General features: G+C 43.6%; 1 protein-coding gene across 1 annotated transcript; it reads right to left on the reverse strand.

Moving 5' to 3' along the window:
• Positions 1–2,202: 2,202 nt before the first annotated feature.
• Positions 2,203–14,604, reverse strand: CCN5 (cellular communication network factor 5). The gene is made up of 5 exons (XM_063120253.1): positions 14,474–14,604; positions 11,831–12,047; positions 6,999–7,253; positions 5,162–5,364; positions 2,203–2,687 (listed from the first exon to the last, which is right to left on the reverse strand). Exons 1-5 carry the CDS (start codon positions 14,519–14,521, stop codon positions 2,664–2,666), a joined length of 747 nt encoding a protein of 248 aa, XP_062976323.1. The 5' UTR covers positions 14,522–14,604; the 3' UTR covers positions 2,203–2,663.
• Positions 14,605–24,483: the final 9,879 nt, after the last annotated feature.

Here is a 24,483-nt window from a genome sequence, read left to right on the forward strand (position 1 = left end):
GCCCGGATTTTAAGGTAGGTCTAGCAAAGCCCCAAATACCTTTAGCTGTAAGCTGCTTCTTTTACTTTACTAGTAAGCTGCTGTGTTAAACCTAAAGTGTCTGGAGTGTCACTCTTCCCAAATCTACAGCCTAAACCCCATGTTACTGGGAAGGGAAAGGTAAAAAGAAGGAAGGTGAGACACTTAGGGTGCCAGAGATCCTTAAGGAGTTGCTGAGGGAGTCCAGATCAGAGAAGAAACCCTGAAAGCTCCATCACACCTGGGAGGAAAAAGCTGGCTACTGTGGCTTCTCCGCTCCTGGTTTTGTCGCTCAGTTACTTCCTGTTTGAAAACAGGAAGAAAACCATGAGCATGAGGCCCATTCAGTTGGGCGTTGTAATCATGCTGCTTCTCCCACACACAGCAGGAGAGAGCAGCAACTGGACTTTTTCTGGTTTATCTTGCAGTGCAAGGAAGGCCGGAAGGTGAGAGAGAGGCAGACGACATCATGTGAGGGTCCTGCAAAAAATCTGTGAGTGCCCAGTAATGACCATGCAATAAAATGCTTCTTGGATGGAACTTTGACAATGGGTTAAAAAGAAAATAGTTGGTCTGGAATGGTTGTACTCAGGAGTGGAGCACACACGGTGCATGCAGAGGGTCCCAGGTTAAATTTCAGCATCTTCAGATAGGCTGAAGACCATCAGTCAGTGTAGAGAAGACAGAGCTAGTTGGACCAATGGACTCATTCAGTATAAGTCAGCTTCCTATGTTCCAGGAGGATTCCATGACAGCATTCTGTCACATGTATATGGCTTTGTTCTGTTACAGGACATTTTTTTGCACAGAAGTTCTTCTACGACAAAGATGGGGAACCAAGAGCCAAATTGGCTTCATACAAAAACATTGTGGGCAACATGCTAGCAGTGTATGAGGCCACAAAATGGGTGGAGGCATCTCCCATTGCTGGCATTTGGCCCAGCATGTTGTTGAGAGCCAATCACTTACACATGCATACAACCCATACATACACACACACACACACACACACACACACACACACACACACCATTTGCTCTCATATGGGGCTGGTCAAGGAATATGATCAAGGAATATGAGGGGTGGGCAAAACGCTCTGAACTGGCATCTCAAGGAATGACCACAGGGAGCAAAACCAACTGGGTCATGGTCTTGAAGAGCGCTACTTAAGACGAAAGCCCTGCTCAGAACTGCTCTCCCTTTTCTGAGGCACTGGTAAGGGATGGCAGGTTGAATTTGGTCTGTGGGCTGAAGGTTCTCCATCCATGTTCCTGAAGCTCTTGGGCTTCTCAATTGCTGATCATTTCCGCCCAGCAAACAGAATCAGAGCATCTAACACCACTATGAGAAACAAGACCCAAAAGGATATCTTGAATGTTATTACAGACTAATAAATGATTATAGACGTGCCTCGCTTTGTCAGCGTACACCTGATCCATGGACAGTTTTGTTATGAAGAGGATATTTTCTTTCTTGTATTTACGTATTGCAAATCATGTCTACTTTCTCTTTTCGGTCACTGGGATATGCCTCTGAACATCCGTTATTAAACATAACATGAGGAAAAAAGCCATGCTGGAACAGACCAAGGGTCCCTCCAGTCCAGCATTCTGTACACACAGTGGCCAACCAGCTGTCAATGGGACACCCACAAGCAAGACATGAATGCAACAGCACTTTCCCGCCCATGTTCCCCAGCAACTGGTGTACATAACCATACTGCCACTGATACTAGAGGTAGCATATAGCCCTCAGGACTAGAAGCCATTGATAGGTTTATCCTCCTTGAATTTGTCAAATCTCCTTTTTAAAGCCATCCAAAGTGGTGGCCATCACTACGTCTTGTGGAAGTGAATTCCACAGTTTAACTATGTGCCATGTGAAGAAGTACTTCCTTTGATCCATCCTGATAAAAGGAGAGCTTCATGCGATGACTCCACATTCTAAAATTATGCATGGTGTGGAATATTTTTTCATACCATGCATAATTTTGTACACCTCTATCACGTCTCCCCTTAGTCTCCTTTTTCCCCAAGCTAAACAATCCCAGATATCATAATGTTTTCACATAGGGAAGTTGCTCCATCCCCTTGATGTGAGCCCCTTCAGCTAACCCTGGTCAATCCATCCTCAGGCAGTTTATCATTGCATTTATTTATTTCTAAGAACAACAACAACAACAACAACAACAACAACAACAACCTACTTTGGACAATGTGTGACTGCCAGGTCTCCAGAACTATTCTTCACTGAAGAGATAATTCAGTAATAGCGGGACACATTTCCCTGAATTACTGTAGCTGCAAAGCATCATTTCCCCAATGGACAGATTTGTGGTAGAGGCCACAAGCTGGCAATAAACACATCAGTATGGTACAGTACGAAAACATATGGTCTGGTTTTTCTCACTGAATGATAACACTGTCTAGCGTAATTGCAGAGGAATCAAGGAGGAAGGCAGACGTCAGCTACGATTAGGCGGTGCTCTTTCGTTTTCTTATTCCTCCCAGCTAAGGCTCGTCTGCTCTTCTCTCTGTTCCCAGACAGTTCTCTTGTCAACTCAGAGACGGGAGCAGCTTGGGCTTGTTGTGATCCAGTTGCTGGGTTAAAGCCAGTATATCGACTTCTGAATGGAATGGACCAGTTTACAAGCGGCTTCCTCTTCCTCTCTGTAGGGACAGAAAAGTACAACTTCTTTCCAACATCTTCTGAAAAAGCACAGCTGAATGAGAGACATGATGGGGTGGGTGAACCAGACGTAACCGTGGGAGAATTCCCATCTCCCGGGTTCTTTTTAACTGAAAAGCAGGCACAAAAGGCTGCCAGCATGAGCAGAGTTTCACCCTTGGGCCTCCTGTCATTTTGTCTTCTCCAAATTGGCCTTCCAACCCAGTTTTTCTCCCCAAAAGCAGTGGAGGCTGGTGGCTCCGATGTCAGTGGGGCAGTAAATCCGCTCTGGGTTTCAGTCAGAACTGCTTTGCACTTTGGATAGCTCCTTTAGAGTTCTGACTGGTTCTGACTGAAACCCGGAGTAAATTCACCACTCCAGTGGCATCAGAGCCACCTTGCCTACAAGCTAAAAAAATAACAAGGTCCCATATCTTTTCGCTTAGAAAAGGGGCAGGGCAGGAATGGTGCGCTTTCCCCTTCTCCCTGTGACATCTCTTCAGGGGACAATTGCGGTCTGTGTCCTGCAGCTTTTCTTGCTGTTCCATCCTGTAGCTCCCTTTCTGCCCAGATCTATTCACACACACACCACTTACCACGCCAATTTGGTAGCATCAACTAGTGCTCCTTCATGTTATTACTATGTCCTGCATTCTCTGTGTTAGGAAAAGCATGTACATACTTTGATGCTTGAAGATAGGGTGACCATATGGAAAGGAGGACAGGGCTCCTGTATCTTTCACGGTGGCAAAGAAAAGGGAATTTCAGCAGGTGCTATTTGTATGCATGCAGCATCTGGTGAAGTTCCCTCTTCATCACAACAGTTAAAGCTGCAGGAGTCCCACTCTCTTGACCAGATACAAAAGAGGGCATGGTTCCTGCAGTTTTAACTGTTGTCATGAAGAGGGAATTTCATCAAGTGCTGCATATATACAAATGACACCTGCTAAAATTCCCTTTTTATTGCAACTGTTAAAGGTACAGGAGTCTTCCTTTTCATATGGTCACCCTATTGAAGAGCAGTTGTGTTTTGTTTTACAGCAAGTATACTAGCAAGTGCCACATCCAGTGTTTGCAAAGTTAAATTAGCTATAGCCTTTCCTACTTTACATTGCTTTTCTACAGGGAAAGAGTGAAGTGTGGAGGATTCCTGGTGAACCCAGAGCCCTTCAGTCAAGAGGCCCAGCAATGGGCAAAAGGCGGGATATAAATAAATATAAGAATATAAATATAAGAAGAAGCAAAGTACAACACACACACACACACCCCTCACAAAAACAGGCCACTTTAAATCCAGGTGTCTCACTTAGTTCAAGCTGTGTCAATAAATCATGCTGCTGTATTTTGGGTCATGTTGGGTCCGTTGCTATTTTGGGATTCAGTTGCTTACAGATCTTAGCAGTCAAATTGCAAGTATTGATTTTGCTGGAAGAATTTATAGCTGACTTCAGGAGAACACATTTCTCAAGACACTCTGCCACACGGCACAGTGGCGTGTGGAGAATTTAGGGAGAAAATCGCATGAGGCAGGTCACAAGGCCAATCATGTCTACTTGGGGAGCCCTGAAAGATTAAAAAGACCCCTTCCCTGCCCTGGAAACTTGAGACTGCCAGCACTACTGTGTTGAACTACCCTGGACTGGAGAACTTCAGACCTGGGAGCCAAAACGAGCTGTACCCCCTTTTTCCTGGCCCCATCTGCTTTCCCTTAACCATCAATGGATTTTGCATCCCCACCACCAACTTTGCCACGTTTTAAAAGGTTGAACTGACTCCATCAGTAAGAGCTTTAAGACATAACATGCTGGCATTTTGGGCCCTGCTCGTTTTGCCTCGCCCAGCTCCTATGAAATTGAATTCAGATCTCCGGCCGAAAGAAGTTCCGCAGCACTGAACTGCCCCCCACCTCCGATAAACCGGAAATTAAAAGTAGAGCTGCAATCCTAAGAATGCATCCATGAAAAGTTAACTCTCTCAAAATCAGTAAGTCTTTCTTCAGAGATATTTAGGATGGGAGCATTAATGTGAAATATATCATTGTTGCTCTTTCAGAAATTCAACGTGCAGGTGCAAGCTTACCCCACCCAGAAATGCACTTTGCCTCCATTCTGCCCCACCCCACCCATTCATTATATTTTATGGTGCTGCCCCTAACATCATAATGACACGGCATGAGCAGCATTAGGCCATTATGGGAGGAGAGAGAAAACTAGCACAGGTCTGCCCTGAGGCTACCAGCCCCTTAGAGCTTTTCTGCATGAGGCATTGATTTTGTTCTTGTAATTCCCAGGTGAGGTGACTAAGGCCTCACCTGGGACTGCCAAGTGGTGAGGCAGGCCAGCCTGCTGGGATTCCCCCCCCTCCTCCTCCTCCTCCTCCTTCTCCTTCTCCTTCTCCTTCTCCTTCTCCTTCTCCTTCTTCTTGACATATCAACTTCAAAGCTGATGGCGGACGTTTCTCTTATTTTCTTACTTACCATGCTACCTCCTCCCATGAGAGCCTGGCAAGGCCCAAGGATGCAGAAACGCTTCTGAGTTTCAAGTCTGCAGTACGGGTTCCGGTTAGACACTCGTGTGGAAATTCCAACGCCACAGCTGGTAGAACAGACAGACCACTCTGTGCTCCACTCTTCACATCGGTAGGGGAAAGCCATTGATGCTATCCCAGGCAGCCTTTGAGCTGAACAAGGACAGAAATGAGGTAAAGCTTTTTAAAAATAAAACACACAAGTGTTATGATAACTTCCAGAGGAGTAGTGGACTTGAAAAGGAAAGGAAAGCCATGTTGATAACCTCAAATACATTTTCCTAGGGATATGTCCCACTGAACACAATGGGACTTTTAATTAAAGCTGTATTAAATTGCACTGTTGATGTTACAGATAGCTAAGGTTAACACTATAACAAATTTATTGGGAAGGGGGATAATTCTCAGGCAAATCCTCCAACTATTTCTTTTCAACATTCAAAGTCACGACTAACTTAAGTCCTTTTAATTTCAGTGGGTCTCATCTAAGAATGTTGGAGAAATCCACAATAGAACAAAATAAGTTCACATTTTTATGAATCTGACCCATGGTTTCCACTGGCTTTCCCCTGTCAGTCAGATTCCATGAACTTTCAGACTATTTTTCGAACCTTCAGGAATTTTGCGCAAATTTCGTCGTAGAAAAATATGCATTTTTTTTTAAAAAAAAACTCCATCAAAAATGTCCATCTCTCCCATAGGCTAAAGCATGAAAATGTGCATTGGGGCATTTATGCACTGGAGGGGGGAATTGCACATTTGCACACATGTGAATTGGTGCAATTTCACATTTGTGCAAATTCAGAAACTGAAAACAATCTGATTCCATCAATGGGCAGATGATGGAATGAGAGGCATCTAACAATGTGCAAAACATAGATGGAATGGATTTTGCCCAATCTGTACATCCCTAGTCTAATTTAAATATGACTACATGTGGATTCAACCACTACATTTGGCAAGTTCATTATATGGAACAATATGACAATTACATTCATCTATGAGAAGTAAGATTTTGCTTTTACAAAAGAATCACAGTTGAATTAGAATTCTGAAATGTTGCCATATTTTGAGTGAGCATGTCAGCCCATCCCCATGAATGCTCCTTTTGTGGTCAGCCTGTATTTAGGCCAGCCTTCTAAATTAGGGTGACCATATGAAAAGGAGGACATGGCTCCTGTATCTTTAACAGTTGCATAGAAAAGGGAATTTCAGCAGGTGTCATTTGTATAGAGAGAGAGCCTGGTGAAATTCCCTCTTCATCACAACAGTTAAAGCTGCAGGAGGTATACTAGAGTGACCGAATTTAATAGAGGGCAGGGCACCTAAAGTTTTAACTGGTGTGATAAAGAGGAAATTTCACCAGGTTCTCCATATATACAAATGACACCTGCTGAAATTCCCTTTTCAATACAACTGTTAAAGGTACTGGAAGCCTGTCCTCCTTTTCATATGGTCACTTTATTCTAAATAAACCCACAAAAGTTACTAGCCTGCTTGGAGGCTTTCAGATGAGGGTCAAGAAGCTCTGTCCCTCCTACAGCAGCCCTCTTCATTTCTCTAATGGGTACAGAGGATGACCAGAATGCTCTGTCCCTCCTCCAGCAGCCCATTCAGTTACTTGCATGGAATTCCATGTTCTTGCCTATATGCAATTCCTTCTCGCCTGTTGCTAACAGTGCTTCATTGCAAAGCTGGTTTAACAGTAACTGTGGCTCAGCCAACAAGAAGTCAAATGTAAATATGGGTCAAGATTTATGAATATTATTACTTGCCAATATTATTACCTGCCAAGGCATCCTGCGACATCTGTCTATCTTGACTTTCACAAATCCATTCTTGACAACACTTTCCTGAGATCTCCACGCGCTTTGGATGGGGGCAATCCGGAGTGGGCAAGCGAACGTCCTCACTGCAAAGGGGGACACACGTAAAACCACCTCCTGAACAGCGGCACTGAAGCTTACAGGAGGGCTGGAACACTTCCCCATCCCGATAGATTTTCCCATTCACTTCACAGTTGTCATCTTCGTCTTCCTCATCTGCAGCCAAGAGTCAGAGTAACCAGAGACAATGGGACAAATCAAAGGTAGTCATTAGATCTGCGATAGAGAGACTGCCTAATATGAACAGAGAAATATGGCAGCCCCATATTCTGAAACTGAAATTGAACTTTGGTCTGAAGTGTTAAGAAAAGGAATTTCTCCAGTGGAAAAAAAAATCCCAAAAGTTGGGGTCAAAAACCCAGTCACCCTGGGGATGAAATCTGAAAACCAAAATAGATATTGTTAAGACTCAGTGGGTAGTACCCAACGATGATATTCCACAAACTCAAATAACATTAGCGGAGCTCCGCTGAATCTTCCAGTTGCGCAAATGCTTGGCCATTACTCTTATGCAGGTGGTTGTGTGAGCAGTTGCACAATGTGTTTCACAACATATTGCACAATGGGTAAAAAGCAGTTGTGTAACCAGTTGCACGACAGGAATACACAATGGGTTGCTCAAGAGTTATTGAAAACTGCTTGCGCAACCACGCTTGTGCAAATGTAACTTCTCTTGTGTATAGTTCAGAACCTAGTTTCCGTTAGTGCAACATCATCTGCGCTAGCGGAATGACCCAGTTGGATACTGCCCAATGTTTCATTCCAAAGACAAACCCGTTCAGACAACATGCTACGTCATAGTTAGGCTGCTAACTCTTTTGCAGCAATCCATACAACCCGCCCCGCACACTCAGGTCCTCTGGGAAGAATCTACTTCAGTCAGCAAAAACTAGATTGACAACTGTTACCCAGAGGATCTTCCCTTCTGCTGCTCCCAGACTGTGGAATGCCTGCCGGAGGAGACTTATCAACTTAACAGTCTATCAGCATTTAAGAAAGCTATTAAGACTGATCTCTTCCAGCAGGCCTATCCAGTGGAATTTTAGAATGTTTTTTAAATGGTTTTAGGATGTTTTAACAATGTATATTATGTTTTAATTCAGTTTTATGTATTTGTATTTGCTGTTGTTCCCCACCTCGATCGGAATGGAGAGGCGGGTAAGAATTATTATTATTATTATTATTATTATTATTATTATTATTATTATTATTTGGTTAGTGAGCGTGTTTAAACTTTGATTATGTAGCCATCATGGTTCACGTGACATGCTAAGTCATGGTTGCTAAACAATAATGTTTTGCTCAAAATGCTTAACCACCATGGCTTAGTGTGTCGTCTGAATAGGGTCACTGTGTGCATTCTGCCATCACAACAGCCCATGGGAAATACATTACTCTGTAACAAAAGATAAACAATGAGATGGGAGAGATTCCCATGCAGACACTACTCCCCAAAGAAGCCATGATTTGATGGTAGCTTCTACATCTGGAGCAGGGAACCATTTTTCTATCGAGGCTTGCATTCCTTCAGGGAGTAATCTGTTCCCTTCTGGCAGGGAAGGCTCAGCAGAAAAAAGTGTGACAGGGCAGAGGAGGAGGAGGGCACAACAGAAGGGCTGTTTTGGGAACGCTGGCAGTGTGGATCACTGTGGTACAATAGGAAACTGCCGTGGGACACAGGAGGAGGGGTGGGGCTGAGGAGAGGGAGGCCTGAGAGGAAAGGCTGAAGACTGGATGGGAAAGCACGATTGGCTGGGGCTAGAGTGCAGGCTGGGTGTTCCTCATCTTTATTCTACCCAGTTTAAACACGGATCATGTTTGGGCTTCCATTTCACTCCTCCATTGTGGCACAGGGTGCTTCCAGAAGAGGGATTTTATTGTGCAATCGCCCTGCCTCTTTTACAGAATTTTATGGGGAATCCAGATGTCATCGTCTTCCATTTGTAACCCTCCTGTTTTCCCACTGCTTTACCCATTTTATTTCTTGTCAAAGAAAATCTGTTAAAGAGGGAAAGATGGAATAGGTGCACAAAGTCTTTTGATCAGTCACGCTAGGAGCCATCTGACTGGAAACACCCCCAGTCATCAGAGGGAACACTCAGAAGTTGAGACATTTCAAGGAATCAAAATCCATCCCTTGAATTGCCCCAGCATGCTATGCACAGTAGCCATTTGAATCCACCTCGTATCCACACGTGAAGCATGAAAGGAACCTTAAGGCCTTCCAACTTTATTTTCATATTCTTCAGAAAAGTGATACTTGTCTGAAATATTGGTTTCATGGAGTGTGGAGTAGCGTAATACTTTCCCAAGAGCCTTCTAAGGAGGGAAAAGGTGATTTTGTTCCTACTTAAGTCTTGTTATTTTGTGAGGAGCTGATGTTTGCTTAGCTCACATCCCTGTCATCTGACCTGAACTCTCCAAGTAGGACAGGAAATCAGGGGATATTTGCTGAGTTTTGTTTGCATTCCTTCCAGCTACCATGGGAGCTCCAGAGAAAGAATAGAGAAGACCACAGTTGTGACGTCAAACCAAGCCCACATTGCGTACTTGCTTCCTGGACAACCTTTGATTGATGTGGCTTGGATAAGATTATCCCTTTCTAGTGAGATGCCCATGAAATGGTGGGAATGTTTGAAATAAGTAGCATGGCTGCAATGGGCCATTTGAAGCTCCAGCATGCCAATAGGGGAGAGGACAAAGACAGCTCATTGGCCTGTATTAAGTGCTGATGTCATAATGGCCCTTAACACTTCAAGTTCTGAAACCTTTTCTTTACTGATTTTCTTAGGGGAATGGAGCATTTGTGGGACTCTTTTTCAATTTTCTATTATAGGCTTCCTCAGCATTGGGCCCTCCAGATATTTTAGACTTAAGGTGGCCATTTATGCATTCTCCCCCACCCCCACAAAAGAGGAAATTCATCATTAAAATATTATACAAATTTCCATAATATTTACATATACAAATTTATGTGTTTCGGTGTAAATTTAGAACTAATATTTATAACTAGAAATACAATGCATCTCACTACAGTGGCAAAGACTGACCAGTTGGCCTATGTGCTCAGTTTGCTGACCAGATACTAACTGTTGATGGACATTCAAGGCCCCTGCTCCCTTTCCATATGGTTCTTAATCTTTAAAACAACCATGGACAGGAGAACCCATTGAATGGAGGGCACCTTCAAATGGAGGGCTGTCCTCTGCCTGTTCTCCAAAATAGAACACTGTCCTCTGTAAGGTAGGATATTTGGCCATCCTATTTGCTCGACACCCCCCCCCCATTGCCCCTGACCATGGACCATATTGGCTGGGATTGATGGGACTTGCTGTCAAAATCTCTGGAGGGCATCACATCAGGGAAAGTTGATCTATTATTTCCCCCTCCGTCTTAGATTTTCAACAGTACCTCTGCTGCCCAAAACAGGAAAAGCAGTTCAGGTGGACACACTTTTCTCCTTACAGACATTTAAAACATTATGACAGATATGCTTCTTATAAAAATACTAGTGAAATGCACATGGTGATACACATATTCCATCTCATCATAGTGTATCCTCCTTGTAGAGGTCAGACTCACCTAGTGTTATGGAAGGGGCAAAATTCATCCCCACCACAAGAAGGCATCCGTAAGGGTAGCGCTTTACCTTTTACCATAGATAAGAATGATAGCCAGTAGGTTTTACCCTTGCCCAGGAGTTTGCTGTTCACAGCAAGAACTTAATTACATCGAATTTAATGAGAGCCAGTATGGATCAAGCCAAGCAGAGGATGGTGGAACGGTGAATCTGCCCCAGGTTTCAGTCAGAATCAGTAGCTGAGTGGGGTTAATAGGAACAGAATGGGAAACAACCATTGATCAGTGTCGTCTGAACTCAGCCAGTAAGAACTCTAAAGGAGTTCTAGGTGCTTCACACCTTAGACTAGCTCCTTTAGAATTCTGATGGGTTCTGATTAAAAGCCGGAGTGGATTCATTGCACAACTGACATCGCAGCCATCAGCCTCCACCAATCAAGCCCATTCCTAACTCCATAGTCTCTCTCTCTCTCTCTCACTCACTCACACACACACACACACACACACCAGGGTTGGCCTACCATTAGATAGAATAAGGCAACCAACTCAGGCAGATTATTTTGGGTATCATAACAAGGCAGCAAACTGTTATTTAGTTTATGCTTCTATCAGGCAAATATATTTTTATTAAGACAAGGCTTTTGGCATGGAAGAAGGTTTGTTGCTCAAGGGATTGTTACTTGGTTGGTGCTATTGTTTCTTTTATTGTTTTTATTAAACTTTCATTTTTAAGCTGGATTTCGTTGTTAGCTGCCTTGAGTGCCATTTTTGGGGGCAGTATAAATAAATAAACAAACAAATAAGGGAAACTATGCAAGAAGAAAGGGTTGAAAAGACCCCCCCTTCCAGTGCCAATCCAAATGTGCTCTCCCCGCCCCCCTCACCCCCCTTGTTCTGGTTGCTGTAAACACTTTTAAAATTCAGCAGATTCATGAATAATAGTCATGTCTAGTTTGGCCCTGATCCACAGATCAAATTGAGATTTTGCAGTAAAGTAGGATTTGAACCCTCAGATCTCAACCAACTGGGTTTCCTGAGCTTGAGCCATTCTTTCTGCCTGCATTATACTCCTATGGCTTTCTCCAGTTCAGGGAAGCCAGTTTTTCCATACATGCTCAAGGGATTCCTGAAAACAGTGGCAAGGGTTTGCTCACAATTGCAGATTCCTCCTCCCCCCATTGGGACGTTGCTGTAGTCGCAGGTAAGCCCGTGGCTCTGATCACACACGTGAAGGTAGTTGCAGGCCTCCCCTAGCCTGCGGGCACATATGTTGCAGCAGCCACATCCATCCAGGACTAAGGAGGAGCCAGGAGGGCAACGAGGAGGGAGCCAAGGGCAATAGCATGGAGTTTGGCAGCGCTGAGCATACACCTGCAGAAAGAGAGAGAGAGAGAGAGAGACCAGTGGCATGTTAAAATGCCCAACTGAATCAAAGGGCAGAATCCAACTAAAGTCCTACTTAGAGTAAACCCACTGAAATGAATAGGACAAGTTCGTCATGACTAAAAAGTCCTATTCATTTCAGTGAGATTTAAGTTAGTCATGACCTGTTCAGGAACTGATTTATTCAGACAATGGTTATGTCTACCTTTTATATCGATGTGTCTCTGGCTTCCTGGTCCAGCCATTCCATTGTATTCCTCCTTCTACCCAGTTGTCAGTGTTTTTCTCTCACTCACTCACTATTCCTTGTCACTGAGTTAGGAAAAAGCGCAACCCCAAGTATAGATTATTCCACATGATTTATGATTATGGACACACACTGGGCCGTATCTTCTCCACATGTGGACCTTGTATGTAGATTGAAGTTTGATCAAGACACATGATGATCTACATGTGAGTTTCACATGTTTATTTTTTCTGCACAGAAGTGCTTTCTCTGTAGGAAATGTCACTGGTAGAGTACTGGACTAGGTCCAGAAACACCTGAGTTCACATACCCACTTAACTATGAGCTCACTGGGTAACCTTGAGCTAGTCACTTTCACCCAGCTGAAACTAACTCATAGGGTTACTGTGAGGATAAAATGATGGGGAACCATGTACATTGTCCTGAGCTCTTTGGAAATAGCATGGGGGAGAAATAGAACAAATGAATGGTTTAATGGTGGCTAAGGCTACCTTGTAGTAAGACTAAGTCCTGTTGCTGTGTACAAAAGAGATGCCATGAACCCATTAAAACTAAAGGAGAAATCGAGAATCAGGAGTTTTAAAAACAACAACCATGGGGATGCCTCCTGACATATTTCTTGTTTCCTGACGAAGTAAAATAGGGATTAAGTTCCCAAGGGAACTCACACTTGAACTATTCAGCAGACATGCCAAGGCTCAAGAGAAACTGTCTGCTTGAGAATCTGCTCAAGATGAGCTACATACATATAGGGTTGTTCCTTCCCCCTTGTAATCCATTTGACAACATAAGGAGAGCCATGCTGGATCAGACCAAGGGTCCATCTAGTCCAACACTCTGTTCACACAGTGGCCGACCAGGGACCCACAAGCAGGACATGGTGCAGTAGCACCCTCCTACCCATGTTCTTTAGCAACTAGTGTATACAGGCTTACTCCTGAAGTATGTCTGATGCTACTGTTTTCTGCAGCTCTAGCAAAATAACTTCTAGAATGGTGACCTTTTCTCTCCCTCTTAGAATCTGGAAGCAAAACACATCCAGAGTCATTCACAAGAGCTCTGTTTGAATGCACAGATCAATATTAATTGTACTGTTCCTGACTTCAAGCCTTTTAAAAAGTGTGCACTAAGGATGAGACATGCAGAAAACAAAAGATAGAAAGCTTTTATACAATCTAGGATAAAACAGTCAGAGAATAAAGGCATTAAAGGAGATTGTCCTCTGTGCACAGCTATTTATAACTGTTGAGGTAGATTATTTATTTTAATGAGTTGCTTTTAGCCAGGTATGATTGGATTAATTCTTATTTATTCTCTCTCTCTCTCTCTCTCTCTCTCTCTCTCTCTCTCTCTCTCTCTCTCTCTCGTTTATTGTAGGTTTCTGTGTCCTTAGTTAACACCTAAACTTATGATCAAAGGCCTCCAGACTGTGTGTTACAAATTCAAGCAGCCATGCCATTGCAGACAAACACAGCACTTGCATAGTGTCCAAAATTTAAAATCCAAGCAGTGATCCAAAACCACCAGGAAAACTCTCAAGTGTTTGTTTTCTGGGGTGTGTGGTGCGGTGGGTGTGTTTGTGTTTGTTTGTTTGTTTTAAATATATTGTTCATCCTGCACAATCCTGCAGGAGGCATCAGCTGTACATGTGCTTCTCTATTATTCAGAGCAGAAGCTGGACAACAATTGAGCAATCTGGAAAAATCATGCCAGCTGCCTGGCTTTCTGCCCATGTGGGTTGTAATACAGAGAACTGAGTGTGAAGAAGAAACTATTTAATTGATTACTATGCGGGATCCTCAGCTAACCTAAGAGTATGCCTGAGATACTGGTGCAATTAATGAATAAGATCTAGATATAAGGCTCCAAAACATGGGACCACTGACGCTAAAGGAGTTACATTGGCCGTATATTTTGGCCAACTCGTTTAAAAAGTTGGCCTTTGAAGATGTATTCAAAGCAGCACGTTCTCCTGGGTTTGCAGACGTGTGACATTTAAGCATGCACATTAAAGAACATGAGTGTTTTAAGACATCCTTGAACTATTTGCCTTTGCCAAACTGGAGTTGCTTGGTAATGAATTGTTTTGTAAGTGGGGGAGGCAAAAACAGAAGAGAGAGAGAGAGAGCTCCTTGCTGTCTAAGCTAACATTTTCCAGCTTCCTTACCTTGGAAAGAAGACAGAAGAAGGAGATCAAGAGAAGCTGGAGTTTCATTCCGACACTTCAGCACATCTCTCCCTAGGCAGTTTGGAGACAGCAGAGTGTCTGCAGTTTGTAAAGCCTGCGAGTAAAGTCCTGCAAGTGTTTATACTCTTCCCTGCTCTGATGTCACTCCTAGGCTCCAGTATAAACACGAGTAGGTTTGGACAAGCATCAAGTTGTTTCTTTTTTCTTTCTCTCCCCCCACCCCCCCCGTACCACACACATTCCAGTTAACATTTCCATTCACCCCAAGGTGAGAACATGCAGCCCATTGACAAAGCAGAGAAAGGAGACTTTGCTGCGTGCTGATTGCAGAGGCAGGACAGAGGGGGGAAACAGGACAGAGATCAAAGAGAGAAAGTGCATTGAGCAAGCTTCTCTTGGTGTAAGAGGATGCTTTCAAGATACATACTACACAGAGCTCTTTGACAAGCAGAGGTTCTGCATATCTTGGAGCTTGTGCCCTGGGAGCTCATTTGCACCCAGGAGCAGATCGTAAGGTGGGGCAGAGAATAGGAAGGGTCATTCTTTCCCCTGCCCCCCTCCCTGCATGTTTAACCTGCATGTGAAGGTGAGTTTGTGAGGAGGGGCTTTGAGGGAGGAAATGTGGCATAGGATGAATAGAGCTCATTGGTACTAGGTGAGATTGACCAGGAAAATGAAATGTTGGGCAGAGGAAAAGTCACAGAAACAGTTGCTGGTGGATGGGTGGGTGGGATGAAAGGTTGAGTGGGTAGTGGTTGAAAAAAGACAATTGGGGAAGGCTGGAGAGAAAGGGAAGGGGTTTTCTCTCCGAAGAGCAAGTTCAATCATCATCCCAGCCATTAGGCTGGACTTTTAGCTTTATCACACCAGGGTTATACTGTGCAATCACTGCGAATTGCGTGCAAAGCTCCGAAGTTTTCCAGTTTATAATCTGCTTTGACTGTGAAGTACTCCCATGCATCCTGCTTTAATTGTGCTATAAAGGCAAAAGAATTGAGGTATTTTGGTACTAGTTTTCGAGCGGCCACTGGGGTGCAGGAGCAGGATTTGATATGTTTAAAGAAAAATTAAACAAATGCTTACATCTGTGTACGTTTTAGAGATAAAGACATCAAAATTGGCATAGTAATAGATATTTAGGAGAGCTTTAAGCATAGCAAATTTGAATCGGATTGGGTCATCCGTTGATTTTTTATGATTTTTTACATTTTGCCCCTTAAACCCATTTCCTGGTACGCAAAGGATCTTAGGAGCACTGCCGCCCGGGGTGTGATTTAGCTAACAACAACAATGGTGACAGCTTAGTGCTGTAGGGGATAATCGAGGGAAGCAGGTACTTGGGATGAAGCTCTTTGATCATCAAGTGACAGAATAGTTGTGAGGGTCAGCTGGGAACAGGATGCTATGTGGAACTCACCAGAGAAGCCAGCTGTTGCAATATATTGTTGCTATCTTGTTTCATTTAAAACCCTGTGTGAGCACACTACAGCTAGAGCCAAGGACCAGCAAGAAGGAAATAGTGTTAAAGTGAGGGAGCGAAGGACATTCATTGTTACTGAATTTCAAATGGATAATTTATCCAAGTGTTTGACTGGATTCTTTAATCCCCATCTCAGATCTGCACAACCTTTTTTGGGGTGGGTGGGGCTAAGGGCCACATTAGATATCTGCTGGGGTGATGAGGACCACACATGTGTGCACTTGTGCAAACAACTCATACCCACACAACCACATCACTCACTCACCTGTTGAGAAGACACCTTAAACCCTGCTGGTTAAGCAGAAGGGCTTAAGAGGTCTTGTGCGATGCATTTTGCTAAAGCCTGCTCACTCACTAACCACAGTCAGACTGTCTGCAGTAGGGTTAGTGGCTCTAATCGTGGCTTGAAGTGTTGTGTGAGACAGCACGGCTTGTGGTTAGTGCTAACACCAGAGAACCACAGTTTTGCTAACCAGTGTTGTCTGAACAGGCCCATTGTTACTTCTCTGGTACACTCTCTAACATTAACAAAAATCCTTCTGTTTTAGACAGGGTGGGAGAAACTACATTCGCTTGGCAGTAATTTGCCAGGAGCCCCCTATGTAGGGCAACCATATGAAACGGAGGAAAGGCCTCCTGCAGCTTTAAATGTAATGAAGAGGGAATTTCACCAGGTGCTGCATGCATACACCTGCTGAAATTCCCTTTTCTCTACAACTGTTAAAGATACAGGAGCCCTGTCCTCCTTTTCATACGGTCACCCTATCCCTGGCAAATATCACAGGATCTTGTAAAATCTGGGCTGTCTGCATGTGTGATTTGCTACTGACATTTGCATGAGGAGGGGAGATAATCCAGACTGGGATCTGTCATAGTTTGCACTCCACTTCCTAATTTTTTCCAAGAGAAAGTACGTGCTTCATTAGAGTGAACACTGTGGTGTCTGCACGTTCCTTATCCACAGTAGGATCCTGGCTTTGCAATATGCTTTACACCCATATATACCAAGAACTATTCAGCTGTCATCCTCTCCTATGCATACACTTCCTAGTGGGCTATCCATTTCAGAATATGTATTTTTAAAGCACCATATAAAGGATTCTACTTTCATTTTAACCTTATTAAAAATCAGAAACATTTTCAAAATGGCTCCAGGCATTGGGCAGGCTGGGCTGTGTGCTGGTGAAGTCACAGGTGGAAGTTAATAGATGACCTGCCTTATTCCCAGTTCAAACTGAACCATGCTGAAAAATAGGTAGAACTGGTGTTTCAGAAAAAGGTATCAGTATTGAATACAGTGGGGGCACTTTGAGACTCATCCCCAAATAAGGATATCAGAGAAATATGCAATGGAATCAAATAAGTTCAGATTTCTATTAATCTGAGCTGCGGATTCTATAGTGGACTGTGTCTACTATAGAATCCTGGGTCACACGGATTCCACAGTCTTGTTGTTTTACTTTCCAGAATTTTATGCAAATTTAATTGTAGAAAAATACATAACTTTTTTAAAAAAAAAAACCAGCCAAAAACACATATTTCCCCTATAGGTTAAAGCATGAAAATGGGTATTTTGGAGGGATTTGTGCATTGGTGGTGGAGGGAATTTGTACATTTTTGTAAGTGTGAATTTGCTAAAATGCGGGTTTGTGCAAACACAAGAAATTGGAAACAACCCGATTCTGTCAATGAGCAACGATGGAATGAGAGACACCTGATAATCTGCGAAATGCAGATGGAATGGGTTTTACAAAATCCATACATCCTTACCCCCAACTCTTTAGGGGCGAAGACATATATAACCTTTAAAGAGTAATACACACACACACACACACATTCTGTCCTGGAGCATCCTCTAAAAAGAGGCAAAGTTGTATACCTGAAGCCACCAGTTATTGCCTCCACTTCCTCTGTTTCTCCTTTGTTGAATTTTAGATTGTAAGCACCTTGGGGCAGGGACTTGTCTTCTTGTACTCTATAAAGAAGGGGTGCTGAACTTGTTGGAAGCTGGGCACAGGTTTGTCCCAGTGGGCTGGATGATATCAGGGGGTGGAACTCCACCTCAAAGCCTCCCCTTCCTTACATCATCTAGCCTTCCCCAACCCCACCCCACCCCACACACACATTGTGCTTTTCTTCATGCAGAGAGAGAGAGAGATTGAGCTCTGTGCCTCTCTCTGCTTGAAGAAACAGATTCAGCTTGTACTTGGAGAAGCAGTTCCTCCAAACGCTGGGAAAGTCCATGGCTTTGTGCACGGCTCATCACCCGATTTGGGATGATAAGCAGCACATGAAGCCTAATCCCCTTCATTATCTCCAATGTGTGTTTAGAGATAATTCTGGGGATTACCATTAGCATACCACTCACCTTCCCAATTAGGAGGAGAAGCACTGCACAGGGGGATCCCTGCTCTTTTCTCTGATCACTTAATGGAGAAAAGAGCAAGGATTCCTCCATGGGGATGTACCTTGCCTGAGGCCGTGCAGGCCAGATGGGCCAGCCAAGCAGGCCAAATATGGCCCACGGGCTGGAGGTTCCCCATCCCTGCTGTAAAGTAGATGATACTGATGTGGATTTCATAGCATGTTGGTTTGGACAGAAGTCTTATGACCAAACTATTAAATATATGCACAGGCCTTAACTACAAGGTGCCCTATAATTTTTTTTAATGTATTTTATGGAAATTATGTTATTGTTTATATGTATGCACAGGCTGTGCTTGCAATGTGCTCTTATAATTGAAAAAGGGTTTAAGTTCTGTGTCGTCTCATTCTTGTTTTTTATATATGTACTCTTACAGCCCCCTGAACAAGGCCTTAAAAAAACCCAAGAGGGCGAAATGTGTTGGGCTTTTGTACAACAAACTTTTCTACAGCATCCTGAGACCTCTCCCTTTTTGTGTTCATCTTGGATGCTCACCTGCCTTGCACCCTTAAGGCCAAACTAGATGTAACATGGGAATCCATCTTTGCAGGGATACAACATTCTTTTTCCCCACCCCCATTCTATCCTCACAACAATCTTGTGAGGTAGGTGAGGCTGAGGAATGGTGGCTGGCCCAAGCTCATTCAGTGAGCTTCGTGGTTGAGTGGGGATTTGAGGCACTCCACATGGAAGCTACTATTATACTCATGTCCTTACTTCTGGGCTTCCTATAGTTATCTGGGTATAACATCTTTTTATGTTCTTATCCAAGTTTTCCCTGCTCCTAGTCTTACACTTTACACCTGCCTCTCTTCACTTTCCTATTGGGCTAAGAGGAGGATATTCCACTGATTTGCATATATCCCTTATTCTCTTGCAATAGACAAGGGAATGTGGAAGAAGCTGCCCTAGAAAATGGTATTTTGCTTGTTTAATTCTGTCTCTTAAGAGGACAGAACTAGACCTTGGAGAAAGTGGCAACCCTGCAGCTGAGGAAAGTGGGTGGGTGGGTGGAGTTAGCTGAAACTGTGGCACGTTTTTGGAATGTGCTCTCAAATCGCTCTCTGGAGATCTACCTTGGGCTTGGTTCATGCTCCACTTGCCTATATTTCTACCCAAAACAAATATTACAAAACAAAACAAAAGTCTCCAGCGCTCTCTCATCCAAAGGAAATAAAATCCCTAGAATATCTCACCATCCCAGGGACCATGTAACAATATAGAGAAATTATATTCCATGTACCTTGCAGAGCTGAGAGCCAAGGAAAGCTGGTCAGAAATCAATGCAAATCCTGTAACAGTTTATGCCATGAGACACCCTGCTGAGTTCAGGAAGTCAAAGGAAGCTGCTGTGATTTTCTGAAAATACCAAGACAGAAAGGAGGCCAAAACCACAAATGAGAGAACAGCCAATGGCCCATACTCCAGATTTTATCAAGGCTGTTCACTGAGACTAAGTGTCCCCCAGGGGGATTTGCTCCCGCCTCATTAGATTTCAGAGCAGTTCCGGGGGAAAGCAGCATGGGAACCAGGCAGCGTCTCCACCGCAAAGAGATTCCACTGCGTCTCTCCGGGCAGAAATCCATGGCTGCTGGATTCATTCATTTCTTTCCTACATCAGGTGTCATTTAATGAGGTGCCAGAAATGCAGAAGAGCCAGATTGATTCCATGTGCAGATGCAAATCAATAGAATTCTAGGAGGACTTCCACAAGGGCACATCCACATGACAGCCTGCACCCGTCCCCTTGGTCCTGGTTGGGCACAGGCAACAAAGCATGTGGCCCCCCTAGAAATCTCAGATACTCTTCCATCTCTGAACAACCCTGCCTGGAGAGCAAGGGCCAATCCACACAACGGTGGGCACAATTCAGCCAAAGATATTTATTTATTTATTTATTATTATTATTATTATTTATTTATATAGCACCATCAATGTACATGGTGCTGTACAGAGTAAAACAGTAAATAGCAAGACTCTGCCGCATAGGCTTACAATCTATTTGTTTATTTATTTAATATACCGCCCCATAGCCAAAGCTCTCTGGGCGGTTTACACAAGTTAAAAAAACAGTGGACATTAAAAAAAAGTATGCATAATTTAAAACCATCAAAACATATAAAAACAACAGTATAACACAGTATCCATTTTAAACAACAACAGTTCTGGGGTCCATTAACAAACAAACAAACTTAGCATATGTTGTTGAATGCTGTTAAATGCCTGGGAGAAGAGAAAGGTTTTGACCTGGCGACGGAAAGGTAACAATGTTGGTGCCAGGCGAGTCTCATCGGGGAGATCATTCCATAATTGGGGGGCCACCACTGAAAAGGCCCTCTCCCTTGTTGTCATCCTCCTTCCCTCAGAATAGGCACCTTCATATACCAATATTGCAATTCTTTATGTAGTTACTGAAAAGAACCTCAACATTGCTTACTCCCAAGTAACTGCATAGTTACACTTGCCTTATTCTCTTTTGTTCTCACTCACAGATAGAGCAGGGTGTAGTTCAGTAGCAGCTGGTAGCTTTGGTGTCAGTGGGGCGGTGATTCCGCTCCCGGTTTCAGTCAGAACTCTAAAGGAGCTATCCAAGGTTGGATAGCTCCTTTAAGTTCTGACTGGTCCTGACTGAAACCTGGAGCGGATTCATAGCCGCACAGTCATCGGAGCCACAAGTCTCCAGTGGTGTAGTTACGAAAAAACCTATTTACATCAGCTGAACACTGGCCGCCTGGCTACAGATGAGGAACTTGTAGGCCGGCACAACTGGAGGGTACCAGTTAGGGAAAGCTAGTCTGCACCACTCCCTTATCTAGGGCCTTTTATAACAGTGGTTTATTTTAGCTCTCTTCCATTACACCATATGCCACAAATGTGTTCTTATATCTTGCATACAGTTTCATTGCTTGCTTAATTAAATCAGGATGTTAGCCTCCACTTTTTCCATGGTGTTTAACAATTGGACTCCCTTCCCCAGGCCAGTTGTGTAAGAGAAGAGTTGACACGAGGACAGGAATCAAATTCCTTTGCATTTGGAATTGGCAGTTTGTCCTTTGTTACTATAGAAATTGGTGGAAACCAATGCAACTAACTCAGATTTCGTGTCACTGGGCTTCCAAGCCTGTGCCATCGGACTGTTATGCTGATTACATCTCAAATAAGATTCTCAGCATACCTCCAATATTTGCCAGATGAAAATCGATATGCTTGCTTTAGAAAGGACTTATTGAATTTATTCAGGAGGTTTGAAAAAAGTGCTCTGTGGATGCCACGTCCGTACAAACAATTTGGGAAACTTTGACTTCAGTACTTACATTTCCCTACCACTTGGAAAATGCAGATATCCTTCCCAAGTACACTAAATAGCCAGAGTTTTAAATACTCTTACGTGTTAAAAAGTAGTTACTTCTGAAACCAAAAGTTTCATTATCCTTCATTTATACACTTACAAGTTTGCAGATAACTTCACATACATTAGGGTGACCATATGGAAAGGAGGACAGGGCTCCTGTATCTTTAACAGCATAGAAAAGGGAATTTCAGCAGGTGTCATTTGTGTATATGGAGAACCAGGTGAAATTCCCTCTTTATCGCAGCAGTTAAAGGTGCAGGAGCTATACTAGAGTGACCAGATTTAAAAGAGGGCAGGGCACCTGCAGCTTTAACTGTTATGATGAAGAGGGAATTTCACCAGGTTCTCCATATATACAATGACACCTCCTGAAATTTCCTTTTCAATACAACTGTTGAAGATACAGGAGCCCTGTCCTCCTTTTCCTATGGTCACCCTAACATACATGATCTCAGTTTTGGCCTATCCATGCACCAAAACCAGGCAGTAGAAAGCCAACATGGCCCCCGTCTTGACGGCAGTGCCTTGGCGCCGGGAGGCCTCAGGCTCCCGCACTCGCACTCATTCCTGGCATCTGCATCAGAAGGCGCGCCAGTGCAGAGTTGCCGCCAAGCACTGGGAAGAGCGGAGGAACGGGGCAGCGAGATGGGGTGGAAGACAGGGATGCAAACCGGCTCTCCTCCTTCTGACCTCCCTCTTGCTGCCCAGTTCCTTTCACACACACACCCTGTTTGCTGTTGTTGTTTTTATCTATAGATGCGAAGGATCACATCTATAGATAAGAAATTAAAAAGGGTGGGTGGGAGAGGAATGGGGCAGCCAGAGGGAGGTCAGAGGGAGGGTCCCTCTCTTTTTCCACCTCTGGCTGCCCCATTCCTCTCCCCGCTCCTTATTTGTTTTTTATTTTTTATCTATAGATGCAAAGGATTGCATCTATAGATTACAAAAAAAGAAGAAGAAAAAGGGAACAGGGCAGCCAGAGGGGAAGGAAGAGAGGGATGCATGGTGCTCGAACTGGCCCTCCTCCAGCCGATGGGGACCAATTAGTGGTCACCATTGGCTGTGGCACTCCTCTGTGTCCAAAAAAGTCAGTGTAAGTGCTTGACTTTTTTGGAGCGGAGTTTAGGAGGTTTGCCCCTGGATGGCTTCAGGATGGCAGCTGCCTCATATAGATGACCTACCGCCACACCGAATCCACCCCAGGGCAAACCCCTCATCCAGACAGGCCCATGGACTGTACCACCACAGCCTGCAGGTGAGGGAGGCCATTTTTGAATGCTCCTACTATAACAAATAAAATGTTAAAATCCCACAAGTAAACAAACAAACAAAAAAACAACAACTAGCACATCTGGGGAGGAGTACATCTGCTTCTTCTTATGCTAGTATTCTATTTCCAGAGAATTCTTTGCAGAGGGCACATTCAAAATCCTATGTAAGTTTACTCAGAAGAAAGTCTCACTAAGTTCATTGGGGATGTAAGGAATTCCCAAGTAAGTACGATTGCAGCCTTATCTCTGCACTGGATGGTCGTCAATCTCACAAGTTTGGAGGCTGAACGGTATCCCAACAGGATCACACCCTAAGCTGCCTGCTACATATTTAACATATTGTGTAATTTAGTCCTGGCTCTGGGCAGGAATCTTAGAGCATTTCTACACAAGGCTTTTATTGCATGCTCTTGATTGGCCACTCATGGGAGTTTGTGGGTCCTAGACATGACATCATCAAGCTCCAGAGCATCTCCTGCACATTTTGAACTTCATCCCCCTTTTAAAAAGATCGGAGATAAACTGAAATAAAAGTTAATGCAGCATATCAGCAGTGTGTAATGTACCATTGCGCTATAATACAGCCACTAGATGGTGCTGTTTCATTGCCGAGAAAGGAAGTTTTCAACTCAAATCACATGTCCGCTGTCTAAAAGCCACCATTGTAAACCTGCAAAGAAACTGGAAGAAAGCCCCAGTAAGGATGTGGGATTTCAGTCTCATGTGATGAACCTCTTACTCTTATTCCAATGTGCAAAGAGATCTCTAGGAAGAGGTGAAGAGTAAAAATTTGGGCTGATGCCTTCAACGTGCAGGGGGAGGTTTATCCCGTAGCTCCCACCATATCACCTGCATGCATATTCCTTGCTGCCTGCAGAGTGGACAGGCACGATATGTACTGTGGGGAATGGATATGCTTTTGATTCCATTTGTGGTCAGTTCCCAGACAGCCAGGAAGAAGCAAGGAATTAAAAAGAAGAGAATTAAATTCAAGATTGCCAGCAGGAAAGCCAACAGTAAATAATAAGTCAGCCAAAGACAAGAACAAATTCATAATCCAGGCCTGCAGGGAGAATTATTTTAATATCAGTGTATCCATCTGCTCATCATTCATTGGGGGACATGTTTTCTAGCAGTTATCTCAAATCCTGGGTAGTAATTGTCAGTCATGCTTTGCTACAGTACACAGTCACCGGAAATCTGGACAAGAATGAATTCTTGAACCTTGCCTTCAATTAAACATCTCCCTTTGATAAGCGCTGTCTGATATCATCAAGCATCAATCACTACAATGTTAAAGGGTTTTGTATTTCAGCTGAAAAATATTAAAACACATCATACTTGTTCTATGTTTTGTCTTTTTGCATGCTTATAAAAACAACAACAGGAGACTGATTGCTAGGATCCCACAGAGTGTTGTAGAGGCCCTGAATTGTTAAATAGACTCTGATCAGAAGAGTG

Source organism: Elgaria multicarinata, chromosome 1 (assembly GCF_023053635.1).
Source record: "Elgaria multicarinata webbii isolate HBS135686 ecotype San Diego chromosome 1, rElgMul1.1.pri, whole genome shotgun sequence".
In the NCBI taxonomy this organism is placed as follows: Eukaryota; Metazoa; Chordata; class Lepidosauria; order Squamata; family Anguidae; genus Elgaria; species Elgaria multicarinata.

What these genes read in the sequence shown, in the direction of transcription:
- CCN5 (XM_063120253.1), bottom strand. Translation starts at nt 14,521, where the DNA reads ATGAAACTCCAGCTTCTCTTGATCTCCTTCTTCTGTCTTCTTTCCAAG. An exon ending in TCTTCTGTCTTCTTTCCAAG is followed by an intron (nt 12,048 to 14,473) that starts GTAAGGAAGCTG and finishes CTCTTTCTGCAG; the next exon opens with GTGTATGCTCAGCGCTGCCA. An exon ending in GTCGCAGGATGCCTTGGCAG is followed by an intron (nt 5,365 to 6,998) that starts GTAATAATATTG and finishes GTCCTTGTTCAG; the next exon opens with CTCAAAGGCTGCCTGGGATA.